At 57.0% G+C, this 26,090-nt stretch overlaps 11 protein-coding genes across 11 annotated transcripts; 4 read left to right on the top strand and 7 right to left on the bottom strand.

Moving 5' to 3' along the window:
• Nucleotides 1-2,621: 2,621 nt before the first annotated feature.
• K452DRAFT_224763 (uncharacterized protein) lies at nucleotides 2,622-4,329 on the top strand (the record flags this gene model as incomplete). The annotated part of the gene is made up of 3 exons (XM_033536708.1): nucleotides 2,622-3,424; nucleotides 3,475-3,565; nucleotides 3,622-4,329. 3 exons carry the CDS (start codon nucleotides 2,622-2,624, stop codon nucleotides 4,327-4,329), a joined length of 1,602 nt encoding a protein of 533 aa, XP_033399423.1.
• Nucleotides 4,330-5,693: 1,364 nt separating this feature from the next.
• Nucleotides 5,694-7,015, bottom strand: K452DRAFT_247045 (uncharacterized protein). The gene is made up of 2 exons (XM_033538042.1): nucleotides 6,711-7,015; nucleotides 5,694-6,634 (listed from the first exon to the last, which is right to left on the bottom strand). Exons 1-2 carry the CDS (start codon nucleotides 6,929-6,931, stop codon nucleotides 5,950-5,952), a joined length of 906 nt encoding a protein of 301 aa, XP_033399422.1. The 5' UTR covers nucleotides 6,932-7,015; the 3' UTR covers nucleotides 5,694-5,949.
• Nucleotides 7,016-7,458: 443 nt separating this feature from the next.
• Nucleotides 7,459-12,229, top strand: K452DRAFT_296697 (uncharacterized protein; the record flags this gene model as incomplete). Its single annotated transcript, XM_033541940.1, has 4 exons — nucleotides 7,459-7,489; nucleotides 7,579-7,703; nucleotides 7,758-12,134; nucleotides 12,200-12,229. 4 exons carry the CDS (start codon nucleotides 7,459-7,461, stop codon nucleotides 12,227-12,229), a joined length of 4,563 nt encoding a protein of 1,520 aa, XP_033399421.1.
• Nucleotides 12,230-12,836: 607 nt separating this feature from the next.
• Nucleotides 12,837-15,179, bottom strand: K452DRAFT_317162 (uncharacterized protein; the record flags this gene model as incomplete). The annotated part of the gene is made up of 2 exons (XM_033544036.1): nucleotides 12,837-14,905; nucleotides 14,963-15,179. The coding sequence occupies 2 exons, from the start codon at nucleotides 15,177-15,179 to the stop codon at nucleotides 12,837-12,839; spliced, it is 2,286 nt and encodes a 761-aa protein (XP_033399420.1).
• Nucleotides 15,180-15,293: 114 nt separating this feature from the next.
• Nucleotides 15,294-15,728, bottom strand: K452DRAFT_285743 (uncharacterized protein). The gene has a single exon (XM_033540161.1). The coding sequence runs from the start codon at nucleotides 15,718-15,720 to the stop codon at nucleotides 15,385-15,387; it is 336 nt and encodes a 111-aa protein (XP_033399419.1). The 5' UTR covers nucleotides 15,721-15,728; the 3' UTR covers nucleotides 15,294-15,384.
• A 968-nt stretch (nucleotides 15,729-16,696) lies between these two features.
• K452DRAFT_296695 (uncharacterized protein) lies at nucleotides 16,697-19,598 on the top strand (the record flags this gene model as incomplete). Its single annotated transcript, XM_033541939.1, has 5 exons — nucleotides 16,697-16,720; nucleotides 16,865-17,342; nucleotides 17,390-18,319; nucleotides 18,373-18,771; nucleotides 18,823-19,598. 5 exons carry the CDS (start codon nucleotides 16,697-16,699, stop codon nucleotides 19,596-19,598), a joined length of 2,607 nt encoding a protein of 868 aa, XP_033399418.1.
• Nucleotides 19,599-19,842: 244 nt separating this feature from the next.
• On the bottom strand, nucleotides 19,843-20,761 carry K452DRAFT_161225 (uncharacterized protein). The gene is made up of 2 exons (XM_033535669.1): nucleotides 20,285-20,761; nucleotides 19,843-20,249 (listed from the first exon to the last, which is right to left on the bottom strand). The coding sequence occupies exons 1-2, from the start codon at nucleotides 20,632-20,634 to the stop codon at nucleotides 20,087-20,089; spliced, it is 513 nt and encodes a 170-aa protein (XP_033399417.1). The 5' UTR covers nucleotides 20,635-20,761; the 3' UTR covers nucleotides 19,843-20,086.
• On the bottom strand, nucleotides 20,762-21,320 carry K452DRAFT_161191 (uncharacterized protein). Its single transcript, XM_033535668.1, has one exon. It carries the CDS (start codon nucleotides 21,186-21,188, stop codon nucleotides 20,889-20,891), a length of 300 nt encoding a protein of 99 aa, XP_033399416.1. The 5' UTR covers nucleotides 21,189-21,320; the 3' UTR covers nucleotides 20,762-20,888.
• Nucleotides 20,973-21,577, bottom strand: K452DRAFT_285742 (uncharacterized protein). Its single transcript, XM_033540160.1, has one exon. It carries the CDS (start codon nucleotides 21,491-21,493, stop codon nucleotides 21,326-21,328), a length of 168 nt encoding a protein of 55 aa, XP_033399415.1. The 5' UTR covers nucleotides 21,494-21,577; the 3' UTR covers nucleotides 20,973-21,325.
• Nucleotides 21,578-22,598: 1,021 nt separating this feature from the next.
• On the top strand, nucleotides 22,599-24,168 carry K452DRAFT_350143 (uncharacterized protein). The gene is made up of 3 exons (XM_033545637.1): nucleotides 22,599-23,043; nucleotides 23,105-23,608; nucleotides 23,668-24,168. Exons 1-3 carry the CDS (start codon nucleotides 22,765-22,767, stop codon nucleotides 23,938-23,940), a joined length of 1,056 nt encoding a protein of 351 aa, XP_033399414.1. The 5' UTR covers nucleotides 22,599-22,764; the 3' UTR covers nucleotides 23,941-24,168.
• Nucleotides 24,169-24,199: 31 nt separating this feature from the next.
• On the bottom strand, nucleotides 24,200-25,337 carry K452DRAFT_285739 (uncharacterized protein). The gene has a single exon (XM_033540159.1). The coding sequence runs from the start codon at nucleotides 25,060-25,062 to the stop codon at nucleotides 24,391-24,393; it is 672 nt and encodes a 223-aa protein (XP_033399413.1). The 5' UTR covers nucleotides 25,063-25,337; the 3' UTR covers nucleotides 24,200-24,390.
• Nucleotides 25,338-26,090: the final 753 nt, after the last annotated feature.

Below are 26,090 nucleotides of genomic sequence, written 5' to 3'. Positions count from 1 at the left end.
ATCAGAGACATTGAGTGATCGCCAGCTGCAGACTCCTCCTCCAGCGAGTCGGTTTCTTACCCGGAATTCTTGCTGGGTTATCCTGCCGCAACGTCGCCTGTCGTCACACAAGGCCAAGTCTCGCGATATGGTTCATTATGGCCCCGCTGCAACTGGACGATGTGACAGGTCGCAGCTCACTTACGAATTTGAGAACCCGCGCGCTGCGGCAGCTGCAGCGCTAGTTCCCCAGACGCCTATGTTGCCATCGGCCACGTCTCTGTAAGGTCCGATCGTACAGAGAAACGCCCGAAAAAGCGCGAATGCCGTTTGCTGGGACAGCGGCTATTTCAGCGAACAATGCCCCGGCTATGACAGAGCATTTTCATCGTTTGAAAGAGCTTGACACGCTTTGGGTGTCCCTCGCATGTCGGATGCGCCCACGAAGCACCAGCCGCACGGCAAGCCTCAAAGAGCAAAACGTCGTCGCACACCATCTAGGGGGATCTAGTTATGGTCCTCTGCGTCACTGAATCCAGGTTCGCGGGCTCATGAGTGAGGCTGGGCGCAACAGCCCAACGTCCAATGGCTCGAGGGCCTACGCGGACACAGGTGAGTCGGCCGGCGTGCCATCTTTTCCTCGTCGTTAGTTATATTCGTGCGAGTTATCGACGAACATGTCGTCGTCCTGATCAACAGTGAAGCGGCGGCTATGGTCGTGGAGAGGCTCGAGAGCCATACCCTTGCTTCATGCAGCGATCCGCTAGCTGAATCATGCCCTGATATTGAGCGAGCCGAAGAGGAACAGTGAACACATTGGGATGATATGAGGGCGAGAGGACGTTCGCATGAGGAAATTGTCGAGTATTGATGTTTTGGACAGTGACGAGGACGGCTCAGGCTGGGGCAGGAGGGAGACGCAGGACCATGTGTTACGGCAGCTGCAAAGCCAGAATTCCAGACCGGGTACCAGCGGGCAACGTGCAGGCTGCAAGCTATCCGCAGGAATCTTGCAGATCCACAGGGCTGGTCCTCGCGGGCTGGGATGCTGGCTGCCCCCTAACTTAAAGTAAGAGGATTCCTTTGGATGTAACGGCAAACGCACGCTACGACGAACCTGACGTCAAAGACAGCAGTGGGTTGAGTGGAGATGTAACTGCGGAAGACCTGGCTTCCAGCAGAAGGCCATACTCGGGCTGACGGCGTGTAAACAGAAAGCCCCAAAGATGAAACGGCCATGGTCCTGCGCGGTGGGCCGCCTGGGCATGCCTTGTCCGTCCCGACGCCGTGTCAGGCTTCAACGTCGGTCGTCGGTCGTCGCCCGCACCGCGCAAACAGAGGCCTGGCGATGTGTAGCCGTGGGCCGTCGCGTTGAGCCGCGTGCATGCTGTCCTTGTCTTAGTCGGGCATGCTGGAGGATGGTTCGCATTGAGTGACTCTGTACAAGCTTCGCAAAAGAAAGCGCCTCACATTCGCGGGCCCCCCGGTCGATTGCTGCCGCCCCTTGGCACCAACAGCCGGCAGGCGCATTTAAAGTGGCACTCGGCCGCCTCGAGGCCTGGGGTTTTTATTTTTGCCAGTGCTCGTTTTGACATTACTATTGAGACAGCTTTCCCTCGTCCTATCCTTAGGGGAACACCGGGGCGGCCAAGTATTGAAACAGCAAGCCAGATGGGCGCTGTGTGAACGGTCCACTGCCACTGCCACTACCGTCTCCGTGTTAAGGAAGCGACTACCTGCCCGTCGAGAGCGTGCCGGGTGCCCTTTTTCGTCTGCGCCTGCCTTTGCCCTCTGGCGCTGCTTCTTTCGACAACCTCGACCCTCGCCTGCGAGCTAGCATCTTCTATAACTTCTCTTCTCCCCCCTCCTCTCTTCCTTTCTTCCTCCTGCACTTCTTCCGCAACGCCATCCGCTCAGAGATCTACATTTCTTTGTAGCTTTTCCTCCCGGCCCAAAAGTGAGTCTGCCCGCCGCCCGCCTCGTGCTACCCACTCATGGCTCACTGAACCTCAGCTTTTGCTCGCAGTCGCTTCTTCGCATCTCAGGCGATCAGACATCCTCGTCAGGTACGTTATCTGCCCGCCGGCCCTCCCCTTGCAGCTCCTGTAAACACTGCCCCGCCAACCGACAACCGCAACACTTGACACTTGGCGCTGACGATCCGGCAAGCAGGTCAATCCAAGGCTCTGATAACGGTAGCTTGCCTATCATACATACGGAATCCATCTCGCGCTGGTGCTTAGCCCTCACCTCATCCCGCTCCCATTTGCACACCACACTCCCTGCTCCGTCGAGTCTAACCTCCTCTCACCCAACGCTCCAGGTTTCACTCCACACTGAGCTGGAATCTGGTCCACACCCGCATCTTTCACCTTTCTCGCTTCTTGCTGCCTTGCTTGCTACCTTTCACCTTTCATTTTCGCTTGTAATTTCAAGCTGGCAAATCTCGAGATCCAAAACTAACCATGCTCGCAGTCAACACCATGGCGGCCCTCACGGATATTGAGCAGCGCAAGCGCAACTTCGGTAATCATGCTACGACATTTGCCAACCGCAGCCCCATGTACTCCAACTTCCAGAACCAGCCGCAGCGTACTTCGTTCCTCAACACCGGACACCCGGGAATGATGGCGTACCATGGCATGGTCGGAGACTCGAGCCTTGCTGCTCTGACGCAAGGTTTTGCTGGTATGAACTTGCACCCTTCTCTTGGTGCCGGTAAACCAGGAGCTCATATCGCAGCCTCCTCTTCCGAGCTCGGTGGTGTTGGGATCCCTCCCCAGATGCAGCATGGCCAGCACCCCATGGTCTACACCCAGCCTCAGATGCTTGCCGGTGTCAACAACTTCCATGGCATGCCTCACACCCCTAGCGTCCAGACTCCGATGAGTCACTATCTTCCCGGTGCCTACCAGTACCCGCACCACATGATGGACAACAACAGTCCTCTCTCAACCAGCTGGGCCTCTCGTGTGTCTTCTGCTGAGCCCGCTCTCATCACCCCTCGTCGCGACTCGATTTCCTCCACTGAGCAGGACTTGCCCGGCACGCCTTACACTGGCAATGGTGGCTATCACCCGTCTGTGGCGTACATGAATGGGTCCCCGAATGCCGTTTACCCTGCGAGTGGCACTCCCTCTCCCTCCCATCTGGCTCCGTTCTATGTCCCTCAGCTTGCCAAGGTTGCCGCTCCGGCCACCATCCCAAGCGACATTCAGAAGCTGCTTCAGCAGGAACCAGTCATCCCGAGGGCTATCCCAGCTCCAAGCTCCCCTGTCAAGCCTCTTGACCGTAGCTTGGAAAACAAGAACGGCGAAACGAACGTTTACATTCGTGGCCTCTTGCCCGAGACGACTGACGAGATGCTGCACCAGTGGGGCATCCGCTTCGGCGACATCCAGAGCTCGAAGTCAATTATCGATGTCAAGACCAACTTGTGCAAGGGGTGTGTAGATTTACCGTGGACACATTGTTTTCATTGGCTAACATCCACAGTTTTGGGTTCATCAAGTACTACAACTTCAAGGATGCTGAGAACTGCATCCGCGGCTTTCACTACCTCGGTTACGAAGTGAGCTTCGCTAGAGTATGTGCTCCTTGCTTACATTATGTTCTGAACTATTGCATTAACATCCATAATAGGAGTCCTTCTACGCCAAGCTGAAGAAGTTCGCCGACGACAACAACACGAACCTCTACGTCTCCAACATCCCTCGCCACATCAACGAGAGTGAGCTTCAGGCCATCTTCGCTCCTTACAAAGTCTGCTCCAGCAAGATTCTTCGCGACACGGGTGGCCACGGCCGTGGAGTTGGCTTCGCTCGCTTCGAAACCCGCGAGGTCTGTGAAGAGATCATTCGGAAGTACAACAACACTCCAGTCCGTGTTCCGGGCGGCGAAGACCACGTCATCCAGATTCGCTACTCCGATACCCAGGAGCAGAAGGCTCTCAAGCAGCAGACCGCCGCTGCTCGTCAGTTCCGTGCGGCTGAATTTGAGTACGGTGTACTCCAGTCTCGCGCTTCCACTGGTCAACTCATGGCCCCCGAGCAGCGTCTTAGCTCGCTCACTCCCGCCGACAGGGACGCTGCCAACGAGTTTGAGAACTTCTTGGCTCAAGCCAACACCCAGAACAATACCAACCGGTACGATCGATTCCGTCCCTTCGTGGCTCGTTCTTCTGCATCGGTCCCAAACACCCTTTCCCAATCCCCTAAGACCAATCTTCCCGCAGTGAAGGTCGAAGGCGTTTCCTCTGTCGAGGATGAAAAGGCCCGCCCCAGCACCCCGGTAATTGCTCATGGCGACCATTCGTCGACCTCTAGCAATGCCGCCAGCGACCACGAGTAAAATCCCGTGTTAATCATCATCCGTTACGCGCCGTACTTTGTCCTGTCCGTCTGTGGACTTTATTACACGATGCTACTGATTTTCGCAGTGTCCAGCAGCGGCGTTTTGTCAACCCAGCCGCTCGTACTCTTCTCAAGGGTCTTCTGTGCGCCACTAAGGCCTGATTAACAATCGCATCACGGACTTCCTGACGTCCGTTTGGCATCTCTTACTGCTCGTTATCCTCAATCCAGACGACCGTCACGACTCTCGACAACTTCTTTGGTCCCTGCATCATCTCTCATATGGAAGGAGACGCCCCGACAACATCGACAGCCTCTTCTCGACAGCCTTCTGGTCGTATCGTATATTTCAGTTTCCCATGAAGCCTGGCCAGTTCTATCGCCGTTTTGGGATCCTTCCTGCTTTATGTCAACATCCTTTGTGTTTTTCTTCTAGTTACATCCAGTTTGATCCAAGTTGACGAAGATTGAGCAAAGCAATCCCCGGCGATGCACATGTCTTCGGACAACTCTTTCTTCCCATCATAGTTGTTCTTCTTGTTTGTCCTTCTCTCTTCTTTTCTCTGGTTTTCCTTTTTACTGGGCTTTCTCTGTTTCTTGGCGGAAAACAAAAAAGAGGTTGGTTCATCGGCTCTCACGGGCTCCTTTCATCTTTGTACGAAAGATGAGCAACAGGAAGATGGCCAACGGACACAAAAATTTGGGCTTCTCTTCTTTGCTTTGTTTTATGCATCTTGCGGTTGATCAGGCTGATGAGTTATGATTAAGTTGAGAAGTAGCCATTGCAATGCTGCAGTTCAATTCCATTTGATGCTTTTAGACTTTGCTGCTCCATAGGTTTGTTCATTGTGAATTCTTGCAGCGTCGGTGTGTCCTGGAGGCTCGGTCACCAAATGCCAGACAACCCCACGTCACTGTCGTGACCGACCCGATACAAGTATGATTGCACCGACCGACACTGACGCCGCGTATCATAGCATCATCGGTTGGTCGTCAACGAGCTTCGGCATCGGCATTCGCCTTGCCACTCGAGTGCTACCGGCATCTTCGGCAACATCGGCATCCTCGCAATGGCCGGGAGCGACAACAAAGACGGCTAATATCAGACCCCTGTTAGCTGCGGTCCGAAGTCGGACCCTGGCCTAAACGGTTGATCTACCTGGCCACCTGCCCAAGAGGACCAGAGCAACGCTGGGGGCCGTATCCGAACCAAGTGCATGCCTATGTACGGGCAACAGGGGTGCAGGGATCCAGCAGTAAAGCAGCAATAACCTAATATAGGTAGGCAGCTAGAAGCCAATGCGGGGCAAGTGATTGATACATGCACGCATATACATGCTAGCAAGCACACAGCGACCCGGCAGTGCAAGAAAGAAGTAAGTCTATCTAAAATTGCAGCGCGCTAAAGGGAATGGGTAGGTACATCAATTCAACGGCGAGAGAAAATCAAGAGGGTTCTGGCGACGCGTTGCGCGGCGTCATGCTGCTCTCTCTTTCTAACTTTCTGTCTTTCTTTCCACACATCCAACACGCTTCGCTGACTCAATCAATTAACTACTGCCAATATACAAGCACGCTTCTCCTCGCATCGTCTCCGTCGCCTTGGCCTCATACAGACCTAGATCGATTCCCCGCTCTCCTCCTTCTTCATGCTGGGAAGCTGCGGTGCTGCCTTCGCACCGTCCCGGCCCAACCGCTCCTCATAGTCATCCATGAGCTCGTACGCTGGCCTGTACGCGCCAGGGGCGCCGATCGACTCGGCGGTCTCAGCGGACGGATTGTGCTTGTCCTGGACGCGCAGGGCAGGGTTGGGATGAGTGTCGGTGGTGCCGCCGAGGGAGGTGTAGCCCTGGTCATATAGGGGGCAGTAGGGGATGGCGAGGTGGCGGATGAAGGCCCAGATCTCGACGTAGTGCCAGTCGATGACGGGGTGGATGCGCATGAAGGAAGGCCAGCCATGGTCGGTGGAATCGAAGTGGGTGAGGGCAGCGCCGTGGGGGTCGGTGCGGCGCGTGCCTACGAAGATGGCGCGCACGCGCGGCGCGTCGCGCAGGTACGCCTCGAAGGCTTCTTTCATGGGCGCCGTGTACGAGGCCAGCGTCAGGTTGTATGTCGGGGTCGTCTCCTTGACGAAGGCCTCGACTTCCGGGAAAGGGTGCGCCGACTGGATGTAGACGGACTGGATTGTGGGGGGGAGGGGAGTCGAGGTGGCATTGCTGTGGCGGTGGAGGGCGCAGAGGTAGAGGACGAGGAGGACGAGGCAGTCTTTGCCGCCGTTGTAGGAGAGGGAGAGTTCTTCGAGACTGAACGCAGTCTTAGCATGCGGGGAGGGGTGTGCTCAACTTCCACGTCGGCCGGATGTCAGCATCAGCAACGCACCTGTATTTTTGCAGCGCTTCCTCGATGACGCCCAGCGCGATGCGCGTCTGTTCCTGGGTGGCCCGCAGGCGCGCCTCGGAGAGGGATTCGCCGAGGAAGCGGGTGACGCGCTCGTCGAGGCGGGCGCAGAGCTCGGCGAAGGGCAGGCGGGCGTCGCCGTCGGGGATCAGCGGAGAGGCATGGTGGGTGGCTGCGGCAGCATGAATTGTCGCTCCGGTCATTGCGCGCGCGGTGCAGCGGCACCCAGAGACATGAGAATTGGGGCCTGAGGGGTTGGTGTGGACAGCTAGTCTACTGTGGTGGTGAGGTGGGTGTGTTTGGTAGCCCCAGCCCGCTATCGCTATCTGTCGGCAGCTTGCAGCCGTTGCCCTACCTCGCCGGGGGGGCGAAATAGCATAGCCCTACGAGCCTGAGCCACCGCCTGTCCGGTCTGGAGGCAATCGATGAGTAATTGACAGAAGAGGCCATTTTTCCCGCGCGATGCACCAGGGTCAGAGAGAGTTTGCCGGCTAGCGCGCACCCAGTCGGTCGACGTACAAGGCATAGTGCCGATGATGTGATTGCCGTAAACCAATGCGATGCCGGCCAAAGCCCATTAGCAACGCCCCCAGCTCCCCGGCAGAAAAAAGTACATGAAAGAGCCGCCGCGGCGCCAAAGAGACACCTCCGCACTCGCCGACCATCCATCTCCTCTCCCTCTCTCTCACACACAATCCCAGTGACGCCCATTTGCCATCCGCCAGCAATCATGGGCTCCGTCACTACCGCTGGAGAGGCTGGTACGTCGCCTTCTCCTCACGCCTGCGCCCCATTTCTTGGCGGCCTGCGGGGCACCACCACCAGAGTACCTCATTGACCCCGATTGCAGTGGCGCGGATTGCCTACCTGGCCAGCGACGTCGTCGTCTCTGTCCAGCCCTCGCTGAAGGATGACTCCGAGTTCTCCAAGTCGCTGAACTCGCTCTCCTCTGGCCTGGTCTCCCGTAAGCCCGAGGTAGAATTCACCGCGAATCACCAATTGCCCGATCATGCGACTGACCCTCACCAGATATTACCCGTCAGGCACAATGCCGACCCACTCCTCTCGGTCTTCCAGCCAATCCGCAGTGGCAAGCTCGTTTCCGTCACCACTTCCTCCTCCGTCCTCGTCCAGTCGATACCCCACCTCTACAAGTTGGCACAGTACCCCGTTGTCCTGCACGTTTCCCTGCAGCCAGTGGGCTACCCGGACTACTCCGATATCACGTCCATTAGGCAGTGTGGCTTCACTTTCTTGCAGTCGGAGTCGCTGCAGGAGGCGCAGGACATCGCGCTGTCGGCCCACGCTCTCGCCATCAAGTCTGGCAAGGGTGTGATCCACTTTTTCGACTCGTCCGTCGCTTCCAACGCCAAGCCCATTGCGGAGGAGAACAAGGATCTCGTGAAACAGGTCCTGGATCTCGATGCCGCGAGGCAGTTCCAGGGTACGCGTTCCAGCGAGTTTGGACTGTATGCGGATGACGGTCGCGTTGCCACTGTTGCTGTTGCCGGTAGCCAGGTTAACCAGGCGAACGGCACCACCGGTGACACTCTGGCCCTTCCTGAGGACCCCAATTCGGGCCGCCAGAGCGCCCGTGAGTCATCAGTTGGTTCTTCGAGGCGTGACAGCAGCGCCGGCAGTGACAAGCCGAGCAGCGTCTCTTCCGCCACTACCGTTGAGTCGGTTACTTCGAAGACCGTTACGTCTGAGGATATCTACAAGTACGTTTCCCAGATCTGGGCGACGATCAAGGATGTCACCGGCCGCGAGTATGAGGCCTTCAAGTACACTGGTCCTCAGAACGCGGAGGCGGCTGCCTTCATTTTCGGCTCCGACACTGCTTTGTTCGCTGCTGAGCTCGACGAGGCGGCTGCCGATTACTCGAACCCTGGTGTCATCACTGTTCGCCTCTACAGGCCCTGGCTCGGCGCTGAGCTTTCCCGCGTCATCCCCAAGTCCGTCAAGAAGATTGCGGTTTTGGAGCAGGTTCGCAGGAAGACCACCAAGTGGGGCCCGCTGTTGCTCGATCTGTTGATGTCTCTGAAGACGGCTGGCGGTGCTTCGCCCACGGTCGTTGGCCACCAGCTCGGCTTCATTGAGGAGGCTACCGTGCGCCAGGCTCTGCGTGGTGTTTTCCAGAACCTGTACTCGGATTCTCCCATCCAGAACCTCCAGATCGGCAACATGGACGGCCCCACCCCGTCTGCCGAGGAACTGAAGCAGCCGGAGCTCGAGAACGCTTACATGAAGATCCTTAACCAAACCTTCAAGGAGCGCCTCTACATCGCCAACCAGCTTGGTGCTGAGAACGCTGGTATCAGCGCTGAGGTGTCCTCGACCCCCGCCTACGGATTTGGTTCCCTCATCTCTCGCCAGGAGCACCGCAAGCGCTTCATCAACGAGGCCAACGAGGCTGCCAAGGCTGGCGAGTTCAAGAGCGAGGAGACCAAGCAGACTCTGTCCAAGTGGGCTCTGGCCGCAGAGGACTCCAAGAAGGTCGAGGCTGCTGCTGAGGAGGTTATCTCTAGCCTCACCCAGGATGGCTCTGAGGCTGCCACCAAGCTGCTGTCGTCCCAGGGTCTTTTCCGCAAGGAGTCTCAGTGGTTGGTCGGTTCCGACGCTTGGTCTTACGACTTGGGTAACTCCGGTGTCCACCACGTTCTTGCCTCCGGCCAAAACGTCAACATGCTCATCATCGACTCAACTCCTTACTCGGAGCGCGCCGCTGCCGACGCTAACAGAAGAAAGAAGGACATTGGTCTCTATGCCATGAACTTCGGCAACGCCTATGTCGCTTCGACTGCCGTCTACAGCTCCTACACCCAGGTTCTGCAGGCTATGATCGAGGCTGACCAATTCGAGGGTCCCTCCGTCGTCCTTGCCTACCTGCCCTACCACAAGGAGGATGAGTCTCCCCTGACCGTTCTCCAGGAGACCAAGAAGGCCGTTGACCTCGGCTATTGGCCCCTGTACCGCTGGGACCCCCAGGGTGAGGAGAAGGGCGAGGAGAACTTCAAGCTTGATTCCGAAAGAATCAAGAAGGAGCTTCAGGAGTTCCTGCGCCGCGACAACTACCTGTCGCAGCTCATGAAGAGGCACCCCCAGTTCTCCGCCAATCTTGCCCAGTCCTACGGTTCTGAAGTTCGCGAGCTGCAGAAGAGGAAGGCTAAGGACGCTTACAGCAAGTTGCTGGAGGGTCTGCAGGGCGCTCCCCTGACCATTCTGTTCGCGTCTGACAACGGCAACGCTGAGAACCTTGCCAAGCGTCTTGGCAACAGGGGTAAGGCTAGGGGCCTGAAGACCATGGTCATGGCTATGGACGACTACCCTCTCGAGGACATTTCCAACGAGGAGAACATTGTCATGATCACCTCCACCGCTGGACAGGGTGAGTTCCCTCAGAACGGCCACAACTTCTGGCAGGCCGTCAAGAACTCCACCGACATCGACCTCGCCACCGTCAACTTCGGTGTCTTCGGTCTTGGTGACAGCCACTACTGGCCCCGCAAGGAGGACAAGATCTACTACAACAAGCCTGCCAAGGACTTGCACGCTAGGCTTGTCACCCTGGGCGGTAACGCCATGACCGACTGCGGCCTCGGTGACGACCAGGACCCCGATGCGTTCCAGACTGGCTACTCTGAGTGGGAGCCTAAGCTTTGGGCTGCCCTCGGTGTGGACAAGGTCGAGGGCCTTCCTGAGGAGCCCCCACCATTGACCAACGAGGACATCAAGATCCAGTCCAACTTCCTTCGCGGTACGATCGTTGAGGGTCTGCAGGACACCACCACTGGTGCCATCTCGGCCAGTGACCAGCAGCTCACCAAGTTCCACGGTACCTACATGCAGGACGACCGTGACCTGCGCGACGAGCGCAAGGCCCAGGGCCTTGAGCCCGCCTACTCCTTCATGATCCGTTGCCGTCTGCCCGGTGGTGTTGCTACCCCCAGGCAGTGGGTCCAGATGGACGAGATCAGCGACAGCCTTGGTAACGAGACTATGAAGTTGACCACTCGCCAGACCTTCCAGTTCCACGGTGTGGTCAAGAGCAAGCTGAAGCCCGCCATGCAGGCGATCAACAGGTCTCTTATGACCACCATCGCGGCCTGCGGTGATGTCAACCGTAACGTCATGTGCTCTTCCCTCCCTGAGCACAACGCCCTGCACCGCGATGTTCACGCCGTTTCCAAGAGGGTCAGCGACCACCTCTTGCCCTCTACGACTGCCTACCACGAGATCTGGCTCAAGGACGAGAACGACAACAAGACGCAGGTTGCTGGTGATGCCGTCGTCGACCACGAGCCGCTCTACGGCCCCACCTACCTGCCCAGGAAGTTCAAGATCACCATTGCCATTCCCCCTCACAACGACACCGACGTCTACGCCCACGACATTGGTCTCATTGCTATCAAGGGCGCTGACGGCAACCTGGAGGGCTTCAACGTCCTTGTTGGTGGTGGTATGGGTGTCACTCACAACAACAAGAAGACGTACCCTCGCACTGGTTCCATGCTGGGTTACGTCGCCGCCGCTGACACGCACATTGTCTGCGAGAAGGTCATGCTTGTGCAGCGCGACCACGGTGACCGTAAGAACCGTAAGCACGCTCGCCTAAAGTACACCGTCGACGACATGGGCGTCGACGTCTTCCGCGGCAAGGTTGAGGAGCTCTGGGGCCAGAAGTTCGCCGAGGCCAAGCCTTTCAAGTTCGACAGCAACATCGACACTTTCGGCTGGCAGAAGGACGAGAACGGCCTTAACCACTTCACTATGTTCATCGAGAACGGCCGTATCGAGGACACTGCCGACTTCCCCATGAAGACTGGTCTTTGCGAGATTGCCAAGCTCAACAAGGGCGAGTTCCGTCTCACGGGTAACCAGCACTTGATCCTGTCGCGCATCCAGGACGAGGACCTCGACATGATCAAGGACATGCTCAAGAAGTACAAGCTCGACAACACCAACTTCTCGGGCCTGCGCCTGTCGTCGAGCGCCTGTGTCGCCTTCCCGACGTGCGGTCTCGCCATGGCCGAGTCGGAGCGGTACCTGCCCGTCCTTGTCGGCAAGGTGGAAGCCATTCTTGAGGAGAACGGCCTGCGCCAGGACAGCATTGTCATGCGTATGACTGGTTGCCCCAACGGTTGCGCGCGCCCGTGGCTCGCCGAGGTGGGCTTCGTCGGCAAGGCGTACGGCGCGTACAACATGTACCTGGGCGGCGGCTACCACGGCCAGCGCCTGAACAAGCTGTACCGCAGCTCGATCAAGGAGGACGAGATCCTGACAATCATGAAGGACTTCATCCAGCGGTACGCCAAGGAGCGCAACGAGGGCGAGCACTTTGGTGACTTTTTGATTCGTGCTGGTATCATCGCCGAGACGACGCACGGCACGAACTTCCACGAGAACGTAAGTTTCTGACCTGGTACCCGTTTTTAGTATTGCGAACGTGCCGCTGACAATTCATTCTACAGACCGGCGAGGACGAAGAAGAGGACGAGTAGACGAGTTGTAGCAGACTCTGTTTCTTCTCTTATCTCTCCATCTCTCTCGCTCTCGCTCTCTCTTGCTTTTTATCTTTCGCATTTACGGTGCCATGCGATGCAGACGAATCAAAAAAGGACACACAAAGACGATGCCGAAATGAAAAAGGGGTGGTGGTGTGGGTGATAGGGCGGGGTTCTTGACAGCATGGCGTTGGAACTTTTCCTTTTTATTTTGGGGAGCAGGGAAATGACAAATACACTCACTCGCTGACCATTCTGAGTGTTGCGTTGCTTTGCTTTTTTTTTAGTCTTATTCCTCCTCTTTAGCTTTGATTGTAAATACTGTATATACGACACCTCAAAACATGCCTCCTACAGTAGCTGTGACCGGGAGGTTGAGTTCTTGCGTTGGATTAACCTCGTTGTCGTACAGAAGTGTTTTATGAAGTTTGCCTGACATATTTGTCTATGATGGTAATCAAAAATGCTTCACAACTTCTTTCCAAGCCGCGCCACTCTTCACAAAATTGAATAATTCCAAGCGCACCAAACAGCGATTCCAATGGTCTTTTCTTTTTTCCCTCTTCATTCATCAGACGCTGGGTATCTACGCCACCCCCGCATTTTACATTTTCCTGAACGTATTCCCGCTTGCGCTCCTCCGCTCCTTCCTCTTGAAACTCCTTCCCTCGTCGCCCTCGTCCATCTCTTGCTGTCTCCTCTGCGGCCTCTCCTTCTTCGCCGGCACAAACGTGATCTCCCTCTCGCCAACCACGTCCGTTGATCTCCCGCCCTGCTCCTGGCGCCCACGCTTCTCCTTTAGGCCCGACGCCCTTGCGCCAAAGCTCTTGTCCCTGTTGTTCTTCCCCTGGCCGGGCTTCTTTGACGATGACGACACCACCATCTGCATGGGGCGGTGCCCGCTCTTCTTGTACGACGATGTCGAGATGCGGCCCGTATCCCTGGCCTCGTCCGGCGGCGCCGCGGCAGCGGCCCGGCCCTTCTTGGCACCGCCGCGCCGCGCGCTCTCGTCTTCCGACTCGGAGCCGGAACTGTCCGAGTCGCTGGAGCCGCGGTGCTCGGCCAGTGCTTCCTCCTCGACGGCGGTGAGGCCGCTCGGCTTGCTGACCTTGGTGCTGGGGTTGATGCTTGCGAACTCGCGGCTCGTTTCGTCGACTTCGAAGTCTTCGTCTTGGAACAGCCTGGAGAAACGGGAGTCGCTGAGGAGGCGCTTGCCCACGGGCTTGTTGTCCTCCTCCCCTTCTTCCTCGCCATCGGCAGCCGTCGTCGCCTTTTGCGCCTGCTCCTGTTGCTGCTGCTGGACAACGTCGTCGTCGCCGCCTTGCGCCAGCACGCGACGCGCCTTGCGCCGCTCGTTCTTCTCCTCGCGCTCGAGCATCTTCTCGGCAAGGCGCCGGTTGACTTTGACCTGGACCTTTTTGTTGCCGCGAATGCGTGACTCGCGCTCCTTTTCGATGCGCGCCTGGATGCTCTTGGCGCGCTGTTCGTGCCACAGCTCGGGCTGGCTGATGAGACGCGCCTCTTCGTATAACTTCTGCGCGACGAAGTAACCGTGCATGTACGGGCGCAGCAGCGACGTCGTTCCGACCAGGTGAGACATATTGAGCTGGTCCAGCTCCTTGGCCGTCAAGAACTTGTAGTTGTCGTACACGTCACCGGCCTTGTGCGATGGACCGAAAGCATTGGGATCGTCGGGGTCTTCGGCCATTTCCTCTACCACGTTGTCCAGGAAGGCACACCACTTGGGCGCGGGGCCCAGCTGTGGGATGAAGAAGGAATGTTGCTGTTTACCCTCGTTCGCCGTCAACAACATACCACTGTCCTTACACCACTCGACATGGTGCAGGTCCACGGCCGGTTCAACGTGTGTCCAAGGCTTGCCATCCCGCGGGTCCCAAATCTTGATGATGCGTTTGTCGGAAGTGAGGATTTTAGGTTCAGAAGTTTGCTGGCGTGTGGTGGTCGTCGGCGAGAGGAAGATTATATCTTGAATGGGCAGACCGAAGCCTTGGTCTTTCTTGAGGAGCGGAACGGGAGAACGGAGATCGTAAAGGTGAATCAAACCATTTGACGTGCCTGTTGCAAGATTGAGACCGCTGCGGTCAAATTGCAATGCTGTCGTTTCGACTCGGCTGTCGGAAAAGCCGACATCAGGCGGTGGTGCCAGGACACCGACTCTGCTCCGCGACCGCGGATCCCAGAATTCCACCGTGCCTAACGACGTGCCAAAAGCATTAAGATTGTGCGACTCCTCCGCAACTGCAGCGACATTAACACTGCCAGTGTTGATGCCGCCCTGCAATGCGCCACCGCCGGCAGAGGTAAAATCGTCTCCACCGACGTCGATCTCGTAACCCTTCATAAAACGCCCAAGCTCAAGGTTGAGCCGGTAAACCTCTCCCATGCCTTCAGCATTGACACCAACGGCGGGAATGAGAGCCTCGGTCGACCGCCTGTCATACTTGAGGTCGCGGCCATAGCGGGGTATCCTGGTAGAGTAGTGGAGGCCACCGGGCGTGTGGAACTCGAGGAAGCGGTCGGTCTGGAGGTGCAGGGATTTCGAGTAATCGGAGGAGAGGAGAAGGAAGGTCTGATTTATGGTGTTGGTGTGGCGGGCAAAGGACAGCGAAAGGTGCGGGAGGTAGTGGGTATGAATCTGAGGCTTGTAGGTTCCTGCGGCGTAAAAGTGAGCTAGGGCGCATGTTGATGGGCGAGGATAGGAGCGCATACCTGTACTCATAACCCAGTCTCCATCCTCGCTGGCGCGCACGCAGTGACTGGCTTCCTCGAAGCCAAAGTCCTGCAGCAGCTCGATGCGGTTGGCATACTCGGGGTCCTGTTTCAGACTGCGCTTGCGCTTGCGGATCAGCCAGTCGGGCAGGGGCCGCGACGTATCGGAGCCCGATATGGTGTAGACGGGCACATTAGAGTGGTTGGTGACCTTCATTGCGGCGCGCGGCGAGATGGTCAAGCAGCGAGAGGAAAAAGTTCACGGCGGCCGGGGATACGCGTTTAGCGCCGCCGAGTTTGAATCGTGCACTGCTTGGTGCCGAGTCTCCCCTGAGTCATTCGAAACAATCAGATATCGTATCACATGACTAGGACTTCTTAAAGGGTCCCGCTAAGAGTGACAGATCATGTAATACTAAAGCTCATAAACGTCCCAAGTTAAATGTACAGTGGCGTGTTGTGATATGTCGTGCGACGGCCGGACTGACATGCGTGCGTGCATGCCGTTTGCTTGCCCGCATGCGTGCAGAGAGAGGTACGGATCCGTAGGTATCAAGAAGAAGGTTTGGTGCGACTATGGAATCCAGAGAATCAGTGCTCCAACCTCCCATACGTGCGTTGTCAAACAATAGTTTGCTTGCCCACCCGGCACCCGCCCAACCTCCTACGGGAAGTGGTGCGAGAACGGCTTTAAAATGAGGCGCAGCAGCTGGCGGCTGTGCTGATCGCTGTCCGGTCAGTGATTGTGACGGCGGCATGTTAGCGCGCGAGAAAAAAAGAAAAGCAATTGCTGAGCGTAATGTGCTCTGGGTCTCTGGAACATGTAGCGTGTCCAGCACGGCCGTTGTTGCGTGAGCAAGAGTGGCTGGCGGTACAGAGTCAGCGAGATGCAGCATTCGAAACGCAACACGGTATCATCGGCAAGGACGTCCCGCGCAAGTCGTGGCCAAGGGACTAGGAAGGCTGCTTGCTCTTGGAAGGACGCGTACGACGATGTAGTTGGCAAGGCGATGATGTCAAGTGAAAGCAAGGAGCCGGTCCCAATCTCCTGGTGAGTTCACAAGCCAGATCAACCAGAAGCAGGGGTGTGATAGGTATTTGGCATGAGGCGCTGCCGTGCTGGGTCTGGTGATGGCAGCCCGCAAATCAGGGTCGGCGATCAATGGAGCGCCACGAGTCAGCTAGTCGGTTTAGAGGAGGTGGTTGAGCTCGAGGTCGAGGTTGAGATGGCTTGTCTTCGTGGATGGTCTCACGCCGTGCCAGCAATCAATTCGTTGGAGGGGAGGGAGCACAGCGTCCAGGAGGTCCAGGAGGTCCAGGAGTCTTCCTTCCTGCTCTAGATCGCTGCAGGCGTGTGGCTGGCTGCACCGCGCCCCAGCCACCAGCGAGGCGTGGCTTTGCTGTCCAGCTGTCTGGCATGCCGCCCTGTTTTACTTGAGTCGGGAACCAGACAGGGATCCATGTCGTCAGCGTCTGATCGATCTTCTGCGCAAACAAGACCATTGGACGAATCCGGGGAGCGTGTTTCCCGTCGCGTCGCCGCAATTCTGCTTTTGCGTCAGTGGAGATTAGCGACATTGCGATCAAGCTACGCGCGCTTCTAGCCCCGCGACACACATTAATCCTCCGTCCCTCCTCCATTTCTGCCAATCCTACAACCTGCTTCTCCTGCATACCTACTTTTCAGAAGGCTCGGCAGGCTCGCAGCAGCTGCCAACCTAACCCAACGCCATCATGGCCCGCAAGTGCAACTTACAGGTATGTTTGTTTATTTACACGTCCCTCAAGGCCCTATCGATCCTTACCGTATCCCTGCGCAACTCACCCCTCACACTGAGCGCACACGTCCTCGAGCCCAATACTCGCAAACTTTACAGGAGGATACTCATCGCTACTGAATAGGGCCAAGACGACAATGTCGGTTCGTCGCAAGAGGACCAGTCGCCTTCCGCCTCGCAGCTTCTCTCCACTCTTGCGCCAGTTGCCGTTTACGCTGCGATATGGTTCGCGCTCTTCATCATCCTGCGGCGCATGTTCAAGCGCAAATATCAGGCCCGCTCGATCGTCGGTACCCTTCGTGAGCAAGAACGCACACCGGAATTACCCAATGGCCTCTTCAACTGGATCGCGCCTTTCTTCAAGGTCCCTGATACCCATGTTCTGACGCACCACTCTCTGGACGGCTTTCTCTTCCTCCGTCTGCTCAAGATGGGCATTATCTCGTGCTTTGTAGGATGTCTCATCTGCATGCCGGTCCTGTTTCCTATCAACATCACCGGTGGCGGCACAGAGACTCAGTTGAATATCTTGAACTTGGCCAATGTGCAGAATACCTACTACCGTTACTATGCGCATACGGCATGCGCATATATATTTTTCGGTACGGTTTGTGATCTCTCTGTTATCCTGCGTACGCTAATGTGTCAGGCTTCATCATGTTCATGATCACCCGTGAGAGCATTTTCTATATCAACCTGCGCCAGGCCTTCCTCATGTCCCCAATCTACGCGAACCGCCTGTCTTCGCGTACTGTTCTTTTCACGGCAGTTCCTGAGTACTACCAGAATGAGGCCAGGCTCCGCGACCTCCTTGGCGAGCACGTTAAGCGGGTTTGGCTTCCCACGGACACCTCCGACCTTGAGGACAAGGTCGAAGAGAGAGATAAGATTGCTAAGAAGCTTGAGGGCGCTGAGACGAAACTGGTTAAGCTGGTCAACAAGGCGAGACAGGCAGCGAGCAAGTCTGGCAGTACTAATCACGAGGAGGAGCTTCAAGATCTTAACCGCGAGCAGGAATCGGGCTCAGTGGCAGCTCGTTGGATACCTGCCAAGAAGAGGCCCACTCACCGTCTCAAGCCTCTGATTGGCAAGAAAGTGGACACCATCGACTGGTCCCGTGCTGAGCTCGCCAGATTGATCCCAGAGATTGAGAAGGAGCAGGAGAAACATCGCCAGGCGGACGCCAAGAAGATCAGCTCCGTCTTCGTAGAGTTCGACACCTTGTCTGAGGCCCAGGCCGCTTTCCAGAGCCTAACTTACCACCAAGCATTGCATATGGCACCTCGCTACACTGGCTTCACACCATCAGAGATCATCTGGAGCAACCTGCGCATCAGATGGTGGGAGCGCGTCATTCGTGTCGTTGCTACTACGGCTTTCGTTGTTGCCCTCGTCATCTTTTGGTCCATTCCAGTGGCATTTGTTGGTGCCATTTCCAACGTCGACAACCTCATCTGCATCGTTCCTGCTTTCAGCTTCATCGATGACATTCCAAGTGTCGTTCGTGGTGTCGTCACGGGTCTGCTCCCTGTGATCCTCCTGGCTGTCCTTATGTCATTACTTCCCATCATACTTCGCAGTAAGTTTTACTTATTTTCCGATTTGAGATGGCCGCTTACTGAATTTTCATAGTGATGGCTCGCCTCAGCGGTGACCCTACGTTGTCGGCGGTTGAGTTGACTGTGCAAAACTACTACTTTGCTTTCCAAGTCGTCCAGGTCTTCTTGGTGGCTACTTTGGGTTCTGCGGCAGCCGCTGCCGTAGGTGACATTATTAATAACCCCACCTCCATCACCAGCAAGCTTGCGAGCTCGATCCCAACGGCTTCAGGCTTCTACCTCTCCTACTTCGTCCTGCAAGGACTGGGTGTTGTGTCGGGTATGCTGCTTAATCTGTCTGGCCTAGTCATTACTATGGTTATGGGCAAGGTCCTTGACACAACCCCCCGGAAGATGTATGAGCGGTGGACCAAATTCACTGGTCTTGGATGGGGCACAATTTACCCCATCTATACTAACTTGTTCGTGATCGGTAAGTTCAACTAGGCAAATGTTGTATGCCTCCCGCTAACTGGATTTGAAGCTATTTGCTATGCTTGCATCGCTCCTCTGGTCCTTATCTTTGCTGGTATCGGCCTGTGGCTCTTCTACTTTGCCTACAGGTATAACCTCCTCTACGTTTATAACGTCGATGTCGACACCAAGGGTCTATGCTACCCTCGCGCCCTCCAACACCTCTTTGTCGGCCTCTACATTGCCGAGGTCTGCCTTATTGGCCTCTTCGCCATCCAGCTCAGCGGCGAGGGCGCCCTTGGTCCGTTTATTCTGATGATAATTCTCCTCATCTTCACCTTCCTCTTCCATGTTTCTCTCAACACGGCTCTTGACCCTCTACTCAAGTATCTCCCCAAGTCGCTTCAAGACGAGGAGCGCCGCCTACTGGAGGCCGAGCATGATCATGCGGACGGCTCTGCGCCGGCATTGGAAAAGGGCTTGCCGGACGGTCCGGTGGGTGATGCGCCGCACACGAAACCCGGCATGATCAAGAAATTCTTGCGCCCGGATGTTTACACGGACTATCCGACCATGCGCCGCATGGTACCGCGCAACTTTGCCGACCCCGACCACTTGTACGAGCCGGAAATTGAGCGTGACGCCTTCTTCCACCCGAGCATCAAGTCGGAGCCGCCAATGCTATGGATTCCGCGCGACAGTGCCGGCGCCAGCAGACAGGAGGTCCACGACACGGGCAAGGTCATTGCCATTACGGACGTGGGAGCGCATCTGGATGAAAAGAACAAGATCATCTGGAACCCCGATGACCCGGTGCCGATCGCGGAGACCAAGATCTATTACTAAAGTGCTTCATAAGCACGAATGGAATGCCGCAGAGATGGAGCAAAGGCGAATAACTGCCCCAAAGCAGAGATACCCCCACGTCTTTCGCGTTCAACTCGACGTCAAGAGCATTGAATGCCTTGATTAACTTTGTTTTTGACTTTGAGCATATGTTTTTTCTCGAATCAGCGAAGCGATCGAAGCTTTACGGTACTTCAAAGTTAATGCAGCAAACGGCCGAAGACGGGCGAAAAGAAGGAAAATGGGGAAAGACCCGCGTAATGATGAAAGGCGGAGGATTGTTATTGTTGAAGTAGTCTTTTCTTTTAGTCTTTTTCATTGGTCCTGATACCCTTCTATACATATTAGATGCTTTGACAGCGGAAGAGGAGGAAAAATAAAGTCCTTTCCAAGTCCATCAACAATACCTTCGCATCACGCAGCCAGCCAGCCAGTACCTACCTACCTACCTAGTCCTCTTCTCTTCCTAGGAATTACCTACCTAGTTCTTAGCCGCAAGCCGCAGTCCCACGTGCAAAGGAAGGAAGGATCAAGCAAGCCATGGTTCGGGGGCGCGCGCCAAGCGCGTGCTCTAACGCCTCAGGTTCTCTCACCCTAAAAACAAAAACAAAAAGTAGGCAGGCAGGTGCCCACTTGCCATCGCTCCGAGCCCTTCCCCCGCGCAAACCAGGCACGCCAGGCCCCGCCCCGCCCCGCAAGACGCACGCACCGCACCGCACCGCACGTGCGCGCGCGCCCACAGCCCACAACCCACCCCACACAGCGCAACCCAACCCAACGCATCCCCACCGCATCCCCGCACACCCACCCACTCCAGAGCAGCAAGCAGCAGTCCAGGCACAGGCACGCACTCACCGCACGCAGCACACCGCCGCGCCGTCACCAATACGTAGGGACGTCGGTCCGTCATTCGTTGGCGCCGGGGCCAGCCAGCCACCGCGGCGCAGCCCAAATATACCCTCTTGCTGCTCCTATTGTGCGCTACGCGGGGTGGGGTGGAGCCTGGCGGTTCCACACGGCGCGCGCGCGTGTGCATGTGCGAGCGCGCCTGACGTGCGTGTGTGCGTTTGTGGTAGTTAGTGGGCGCGCCAGCGCGCAGCGGCAGTGCGGTGCAGTGCGACGCAGCCTGACAGTGCGGCTTTCAGAACAACAACAAAAAAAAGTACGATGGCAAGCTAGTAGCTACTGGAGCAAAGCAGTTTAGCTTCCCGTCTCCCGGACCCAGTGCCCCGCTCCCGGACGACGGGAGCAAGGGGGGGCGGGCGCCCAGGCACGAGCGAGCGAATGGGGCTAAAGCGGCGGGGTGCGCGTGCGAGTACAGTACGTATGTATTGGTTGGTTGGTTTGGTTGGTGGTTGCGACTAGCTGCCTGGCTTTTTTTTCATCTCCCCAAAAATCTGGGGCGCGCTGGTGCGCCGCCGGTGTGCTTTGCGGTCTGGAGTGCTTTAGCGCGGTGCGGGGAAGGGGGAGGGAAGGAGGGAGCCCGTTTGTTGGTGGTCGGGTCGGCGGCGGCGGCGGCGGCGGCGGCGGCGGTGCGTCGTGGTCGTACGATGAGCAGCGGTGGTCGGCAGGGCAGGTCGGGGCGGGCATGCGGCGGTCGGGCGGTCGGTCGGTCGGGTCGCCAAAAAGAAAAAAGTGCGGCGGTGGGTTTGACGGCGCGGGACCCTGGAGCTGAGTGGTTGGTTGGGTTGGCGATATGGCGCTGGGCGCTAGGTTAGGTAGTAAGGTTAGGTACTCGTAGGGGTTAGTGGGGGCGGGGGAACGGCGGGGACAGAGGGGTTGCTGCTGTCCATCTGTCGCAGGTTGCGCGTGTGGGGACGATCGCTACGTGTGGGCAATTGGGCAGTGACGGAGATGCTGGGTCTGGTGGGGGCAACGGGGAAGGGAATTGGCATTGTTGGGGATGGGGAAATGGAGATGAGATGGGCCGGTGAGGTGGGGGAGCTGCCTGGCTCTCTCTCTCTCTCTCTCTCTCTCTCTCTCTTTCTTTCTTTCTTTCTTTCTTTCTTTCACACATCTCTCCCTCCGCGCTGCTGCTGCTGCCTCTCAACAAGCAGGTTTCAACAAACTCTGCGCCCGCTCGCTCGCTCGCTGGCTACAGGCGACGCGCAATCGATCATCGCTGCACTTCCGGCGAGCCGAGTCGCGCGGGGCGGAGTGTGGCGTGGCGGGGTAGCTCGCAGCTCGCAGCTCGCCTCGCAGTCTCGCACGCAAGCCTGCAGCAAGAAAAGCCTGCAACGAGGGGGTGAGAAAGGTCCGGGGCAAAGGATTCATCATCCCCAGACGAGTCAGCGGCGGCGCCGCGAGTGGAAGGGATCCGAGGGGTGCGCGCGCGCGTGGAGCCGGGGCTTGGAGATGCCGGGTGGGGGGGAGGGACTGGGGAAGAAGCATTGAGGCGGAGAGAGAGAGAGATTAGATAGATAGGTAAATTGATGAACGAGGCTGAGGCCAAGGGGAGGACAGACTAGGTAGAGATGGAATGAAATGGTGGTGTTGTTGAAGTTGGTGTTCCGTTGTCGCGCCGGAAGCACCCGCGCGGGTGGTGCGACATGGTGTTTTTCTTCTTCTTCATCACGGCTCTCTCGCGCGCAACAGCGGACGGCAAGACTTTTATGTGGGCTATTCAGCAGGCGGCCCACAGTTATGGCGAGGGCGACATTCGACTGCTGGTGTGGCAATTGTGGGCTGGTCACGCCGTAGGGCGACCCCTGGAGCCTGACATCACCTGAGGTCGCGATGCGCGATTACAAGCGTCGCTCCTTCGGCGCTTTCTTCACGCCAATGTCACCACGACGCTTTCGGCTCGCCGCGAAACCGCGCATGCCTGAACCCACTGCTGCGCGGAGCTTCGCCAGACGTGGTCTGACACCGCCCGTCCGGCATGCCCGTGCTGACGGGCTCGATTGATCGACTGCCTTGCCGTAAAGGCGGGGGTCGCCGCCTTAGTGCTACCCTCTGATGTAGTTGCGTTCATTCGCTTTTGTTATAAAAGATGCTGCGTCGACCTTCTTCCCTGGCTCCTCTCTTCACTGCACTCTGCAAGTCTTCCACTTCCACCACTTCCACCACTTCCACCTTCGCCCGCTCCTCCTCCCTTCGCTTTTTCCAAAGCACCACCAACAACTACTTCCACCAATCCAACAACTTCCATTCCAACTTCGCCAAAATGTCTGAGGTTCCCAAGAAGCAGATGGCTCAGGTCATCGAGCAGAAGGGCGGTCCCTGTGTCTACAAGGAGATCGACGTCCCTACTCCCGGCCCCGATGAGGTCCTGGTCAACATCAAGTACTCCGGTGTCTGCCACACTGACCTGCACGCCATGAACGGCGACTGGCCGCTCCCCGTCAAGATGCCCCTGGTCGGTGGCCACGAGGGTGCCGGTGTTGTCGTCGCTCGCGGCGAGCTCGTCGACGACATTGAGATTGGCGACCTTGCCGGTATCAAGGTGAGCTTTCCCGCAGCATCCCGCTCTCCCTGCTTACGCCGCCTTACTAACATGCTTCCAGTGGTTGAACGGCTCCTGCCTGTCTTGCGACTTCTGCATGCAGTCCGACGAGTCTCTGTGCCCCAAGGCTCTGCTGTCCGGTTACACCGTTGACGGCACCTTCCAGCAGTACGCCATTGGCAAGGCTGCTCACGTTGCCAGGATCCCCAAGGGCACCGACCTTGCTGCCATTGCTCCCGTCCTGTGTGCCGGTATCACCGTCTACAAGGGCATCAAGGAGGCTGGCGTTCGCCCTGGCCAGACCATTGCCATTGTCGGTGCCGGTGGTGGACTGGGCTCCCTCGCCCTCCAGTACTGCAAGGCCATGGGCATCCACGCCATTGGTGTTGACGGTGGTGAGGAGAAGGAGAAGCTTTGCATGAGCATGGGCGCCACCGCCTTCGTCGACTTCACCAAGAGCAAGAACATCGTCAAGGACGTCCAGGCCAAGACCAACGAGGGTCTCGGCCCCCACGCCGTCATCCTGCTCGCCGTCAGCGAGAAGCCCTTCCAGCAGGCCGCCGAAGTAAGCTCCGCCGCCACTTCTATTCCTCCCATTGCAGAGACGCTAACAGAGACTCTTAGTACGTCCGTCCCCGCGGTACCGTCGTCTGCATTGGTATGCCCGCTGGTGCCTACCTGAAGGCTCCCGTCTTCGACACCGTCGTCCGCATGGTCCGCTTCCAGGGCTCGTACGTTGGTAACCGCCAGGACACCAAGGAGGCGCTCGACTTCTTCAGCCGCGGCCTGATCAAGGCCCCCTACAAGATCGTCGGCCTGACGGAGCTGAACGACGTCTACGACAAGATGAAGCAGGGCGCCATTGCCGGCCGCTACGTCGTCGACACCTCCAAATAGAGCAGTCGCATTCTAGACGCCACAAAATACCCAGGGGATGAAGAAGGCGTTTGCAGGCGGTTGAACTCTGTTATGAGGACTTTTCCTTGATTTGTTATTTTTCTAGTTTTATTTTCCTTTATGAGGTTCATGATGATCATCACTGGGCGGCGACGAGAGGTCGCCCGCTGTAAATAAATACATATACAAATACTCCTACTAGCTTCCCAAGGGGGAATTGAACAAACTACTCAACTCTTGTCCTTCTTTGCGCAGCGATTAAATTGGCTTGTAACAGCAAGCAGGTATTTCTTTCCTACATCTTTTCTGCTTCCTCTCCCAGCATACGCACACGGATCCACCAACCAACCAACCAACCAACCAATCTACATCCTTCGCCACCACCCCAATCCTCCCAGGATTGATCCCAAATCCCTCCCTCCCAAGCAGAGCAAGCATCGCGAATCGCGATCACACACCAGAGCCACACACGCAAGCATGCATGCAGAACCCCATCACACCCACTCCCACAACACCCGCCGATACCGGCACCACCGCCACGCACCACCTACCGGCACCGCAGCCGCACACCCAGCCAGCGAGCGAAGTGAGTGGCACAGTGGCACCACCACCACACGCGCCCGCAGCCCGCAGCCCGTCCGCAGACGCGGCGGCAGCAATCGGCAGGCGGCAGGCGCCGGGAGCGATGGGATGGGCGCTCAGACCCGCGAGATAGTTAGCGATAGCGATCGATCTGCGCGCATCTCCCACCCTGCCACCCACCGTGACCGTGCGTGGGCGTGGGCGTGTGCTCATCGGCCATCGCCAGACCCGGGACGGCTCGGGCGGTCGTTGCGTCGCGTCGCGTCGTTGGTGCCGTGCGGCTCTTGCTTCGCAGCGAGCGGGCGGTTTCGGTCGGGAGTCGCTCGCTCGGGTTGGTGCCCGGAGGGGGTCGGTGCGTGGGGTGCTTGGGCCCGGGGTGGTGTGAGGTGTGGTGATGGGGGCGGTGGCGTGAACTGCGTCGTAGGGAGATTGGTGGTGGTGGTGATGGTGTGTGGCGGGGCTGAGGCTGAGGCTGCGGCTGTTTTGGGTTGGAGTGGGTGCGGTGCGGTGCTGTTGGAGATGAGTTGTGGGTACAAACATGTAGGAGGAGGGATTTTTGGGGGGAGGCTTCAGGCAGCACAAGTGTTGGCACGATATGATAGCGAGCGAGGGTGTTGTGTGTGTCCTCCATTCCGTTGTATGGAGTAGATGCGGCTTTTTGCTGGCTTGGTGTTGCAGTGAGTGAGCTGAGCTGCCTGCCTGTTGTTCCCAAAGCGGATGGAAGCGAGGATGGATTGCTGCGGCTCGAGCTGCACCGGTAGATTACACACGCCCGCGTGTGGATGGGCTTGCGAGAGCGATGATGCAGTACGTGGTAGTGCTGACGAGCCGCTCGCCTCGGGCTCGGTTTGCGTTTGTGTGATGTATCAACTCTTGTTCATGTCTGTTGTCGGTTGTTATCTGTGAGGGCGAGGCGAGGTCAGGGATGCATGCCGGGTGGCGTCGCGGCACGGTAGAGTATGACATCAGGCGGCAGATGCGAGTGTTCGCAACCTCTGCAACCGGGCTGCTCTTCTCTTAAAACCTGATGAATGAATCACTCCATTGGTGGTGGAATTAACTAGTTATCGAAAGGTCTTGGTGTGGCAATTGATTAATAGTGCATGGCCCCCGATAATATTTGCCCACCCTACATGATAACATGCCTGCCAAGCTTGATGTACCTTCTACTCGTAGATAATTATATCTTTACATCTTCATAAAGACCCCTATACCCCTTGGACTTTTCTATTCCGTATACTTTTAGAATACTATAGCACTTTAATATTTTCACGCCTTCATATATTTCAATATGGTAGATTTTACTCTATAAGTATATATATATATATATATTTGAGAGAATGAACAAATTATCCCCAGCAAACAGGAGAATCTCCCCTTCGAGGCCCACCGAAGAAGCCGAGGAAAAAACCAAATGGGTAGAATAAGAAGAAGACGGGAAGAGAGAGCAGAGCCACCAGCACCTACTCGTACCATCAAAGCACACGCAAACACGAAACAACACGCGGCCCGCAAGCAGTTCTACCCGGCAGATGTTCACCCACAGCAGCAACACCACGAAGAGAAGC

The sequence above is a fragment of the Aplosporella prunicola genome (assembly GCF_010093885.1).
Source record: "Aplosporella prunicola CBS 121167 unplaced genomic scaffold K452scaffold_8, whole genome shotgun sequence".
NCBI lineage: Eukaryota > Fungi > Ascomycota > Dothideomycetes > Botryosphaeriales > Aplosporellaceae > Aplosporella > Aplosporella prunicola.
The sequence above is the reverse complement of the archived record's forward strand: the minus strand, read 5'-3'. Positions and strand labels throughout refer to the sequence as shown.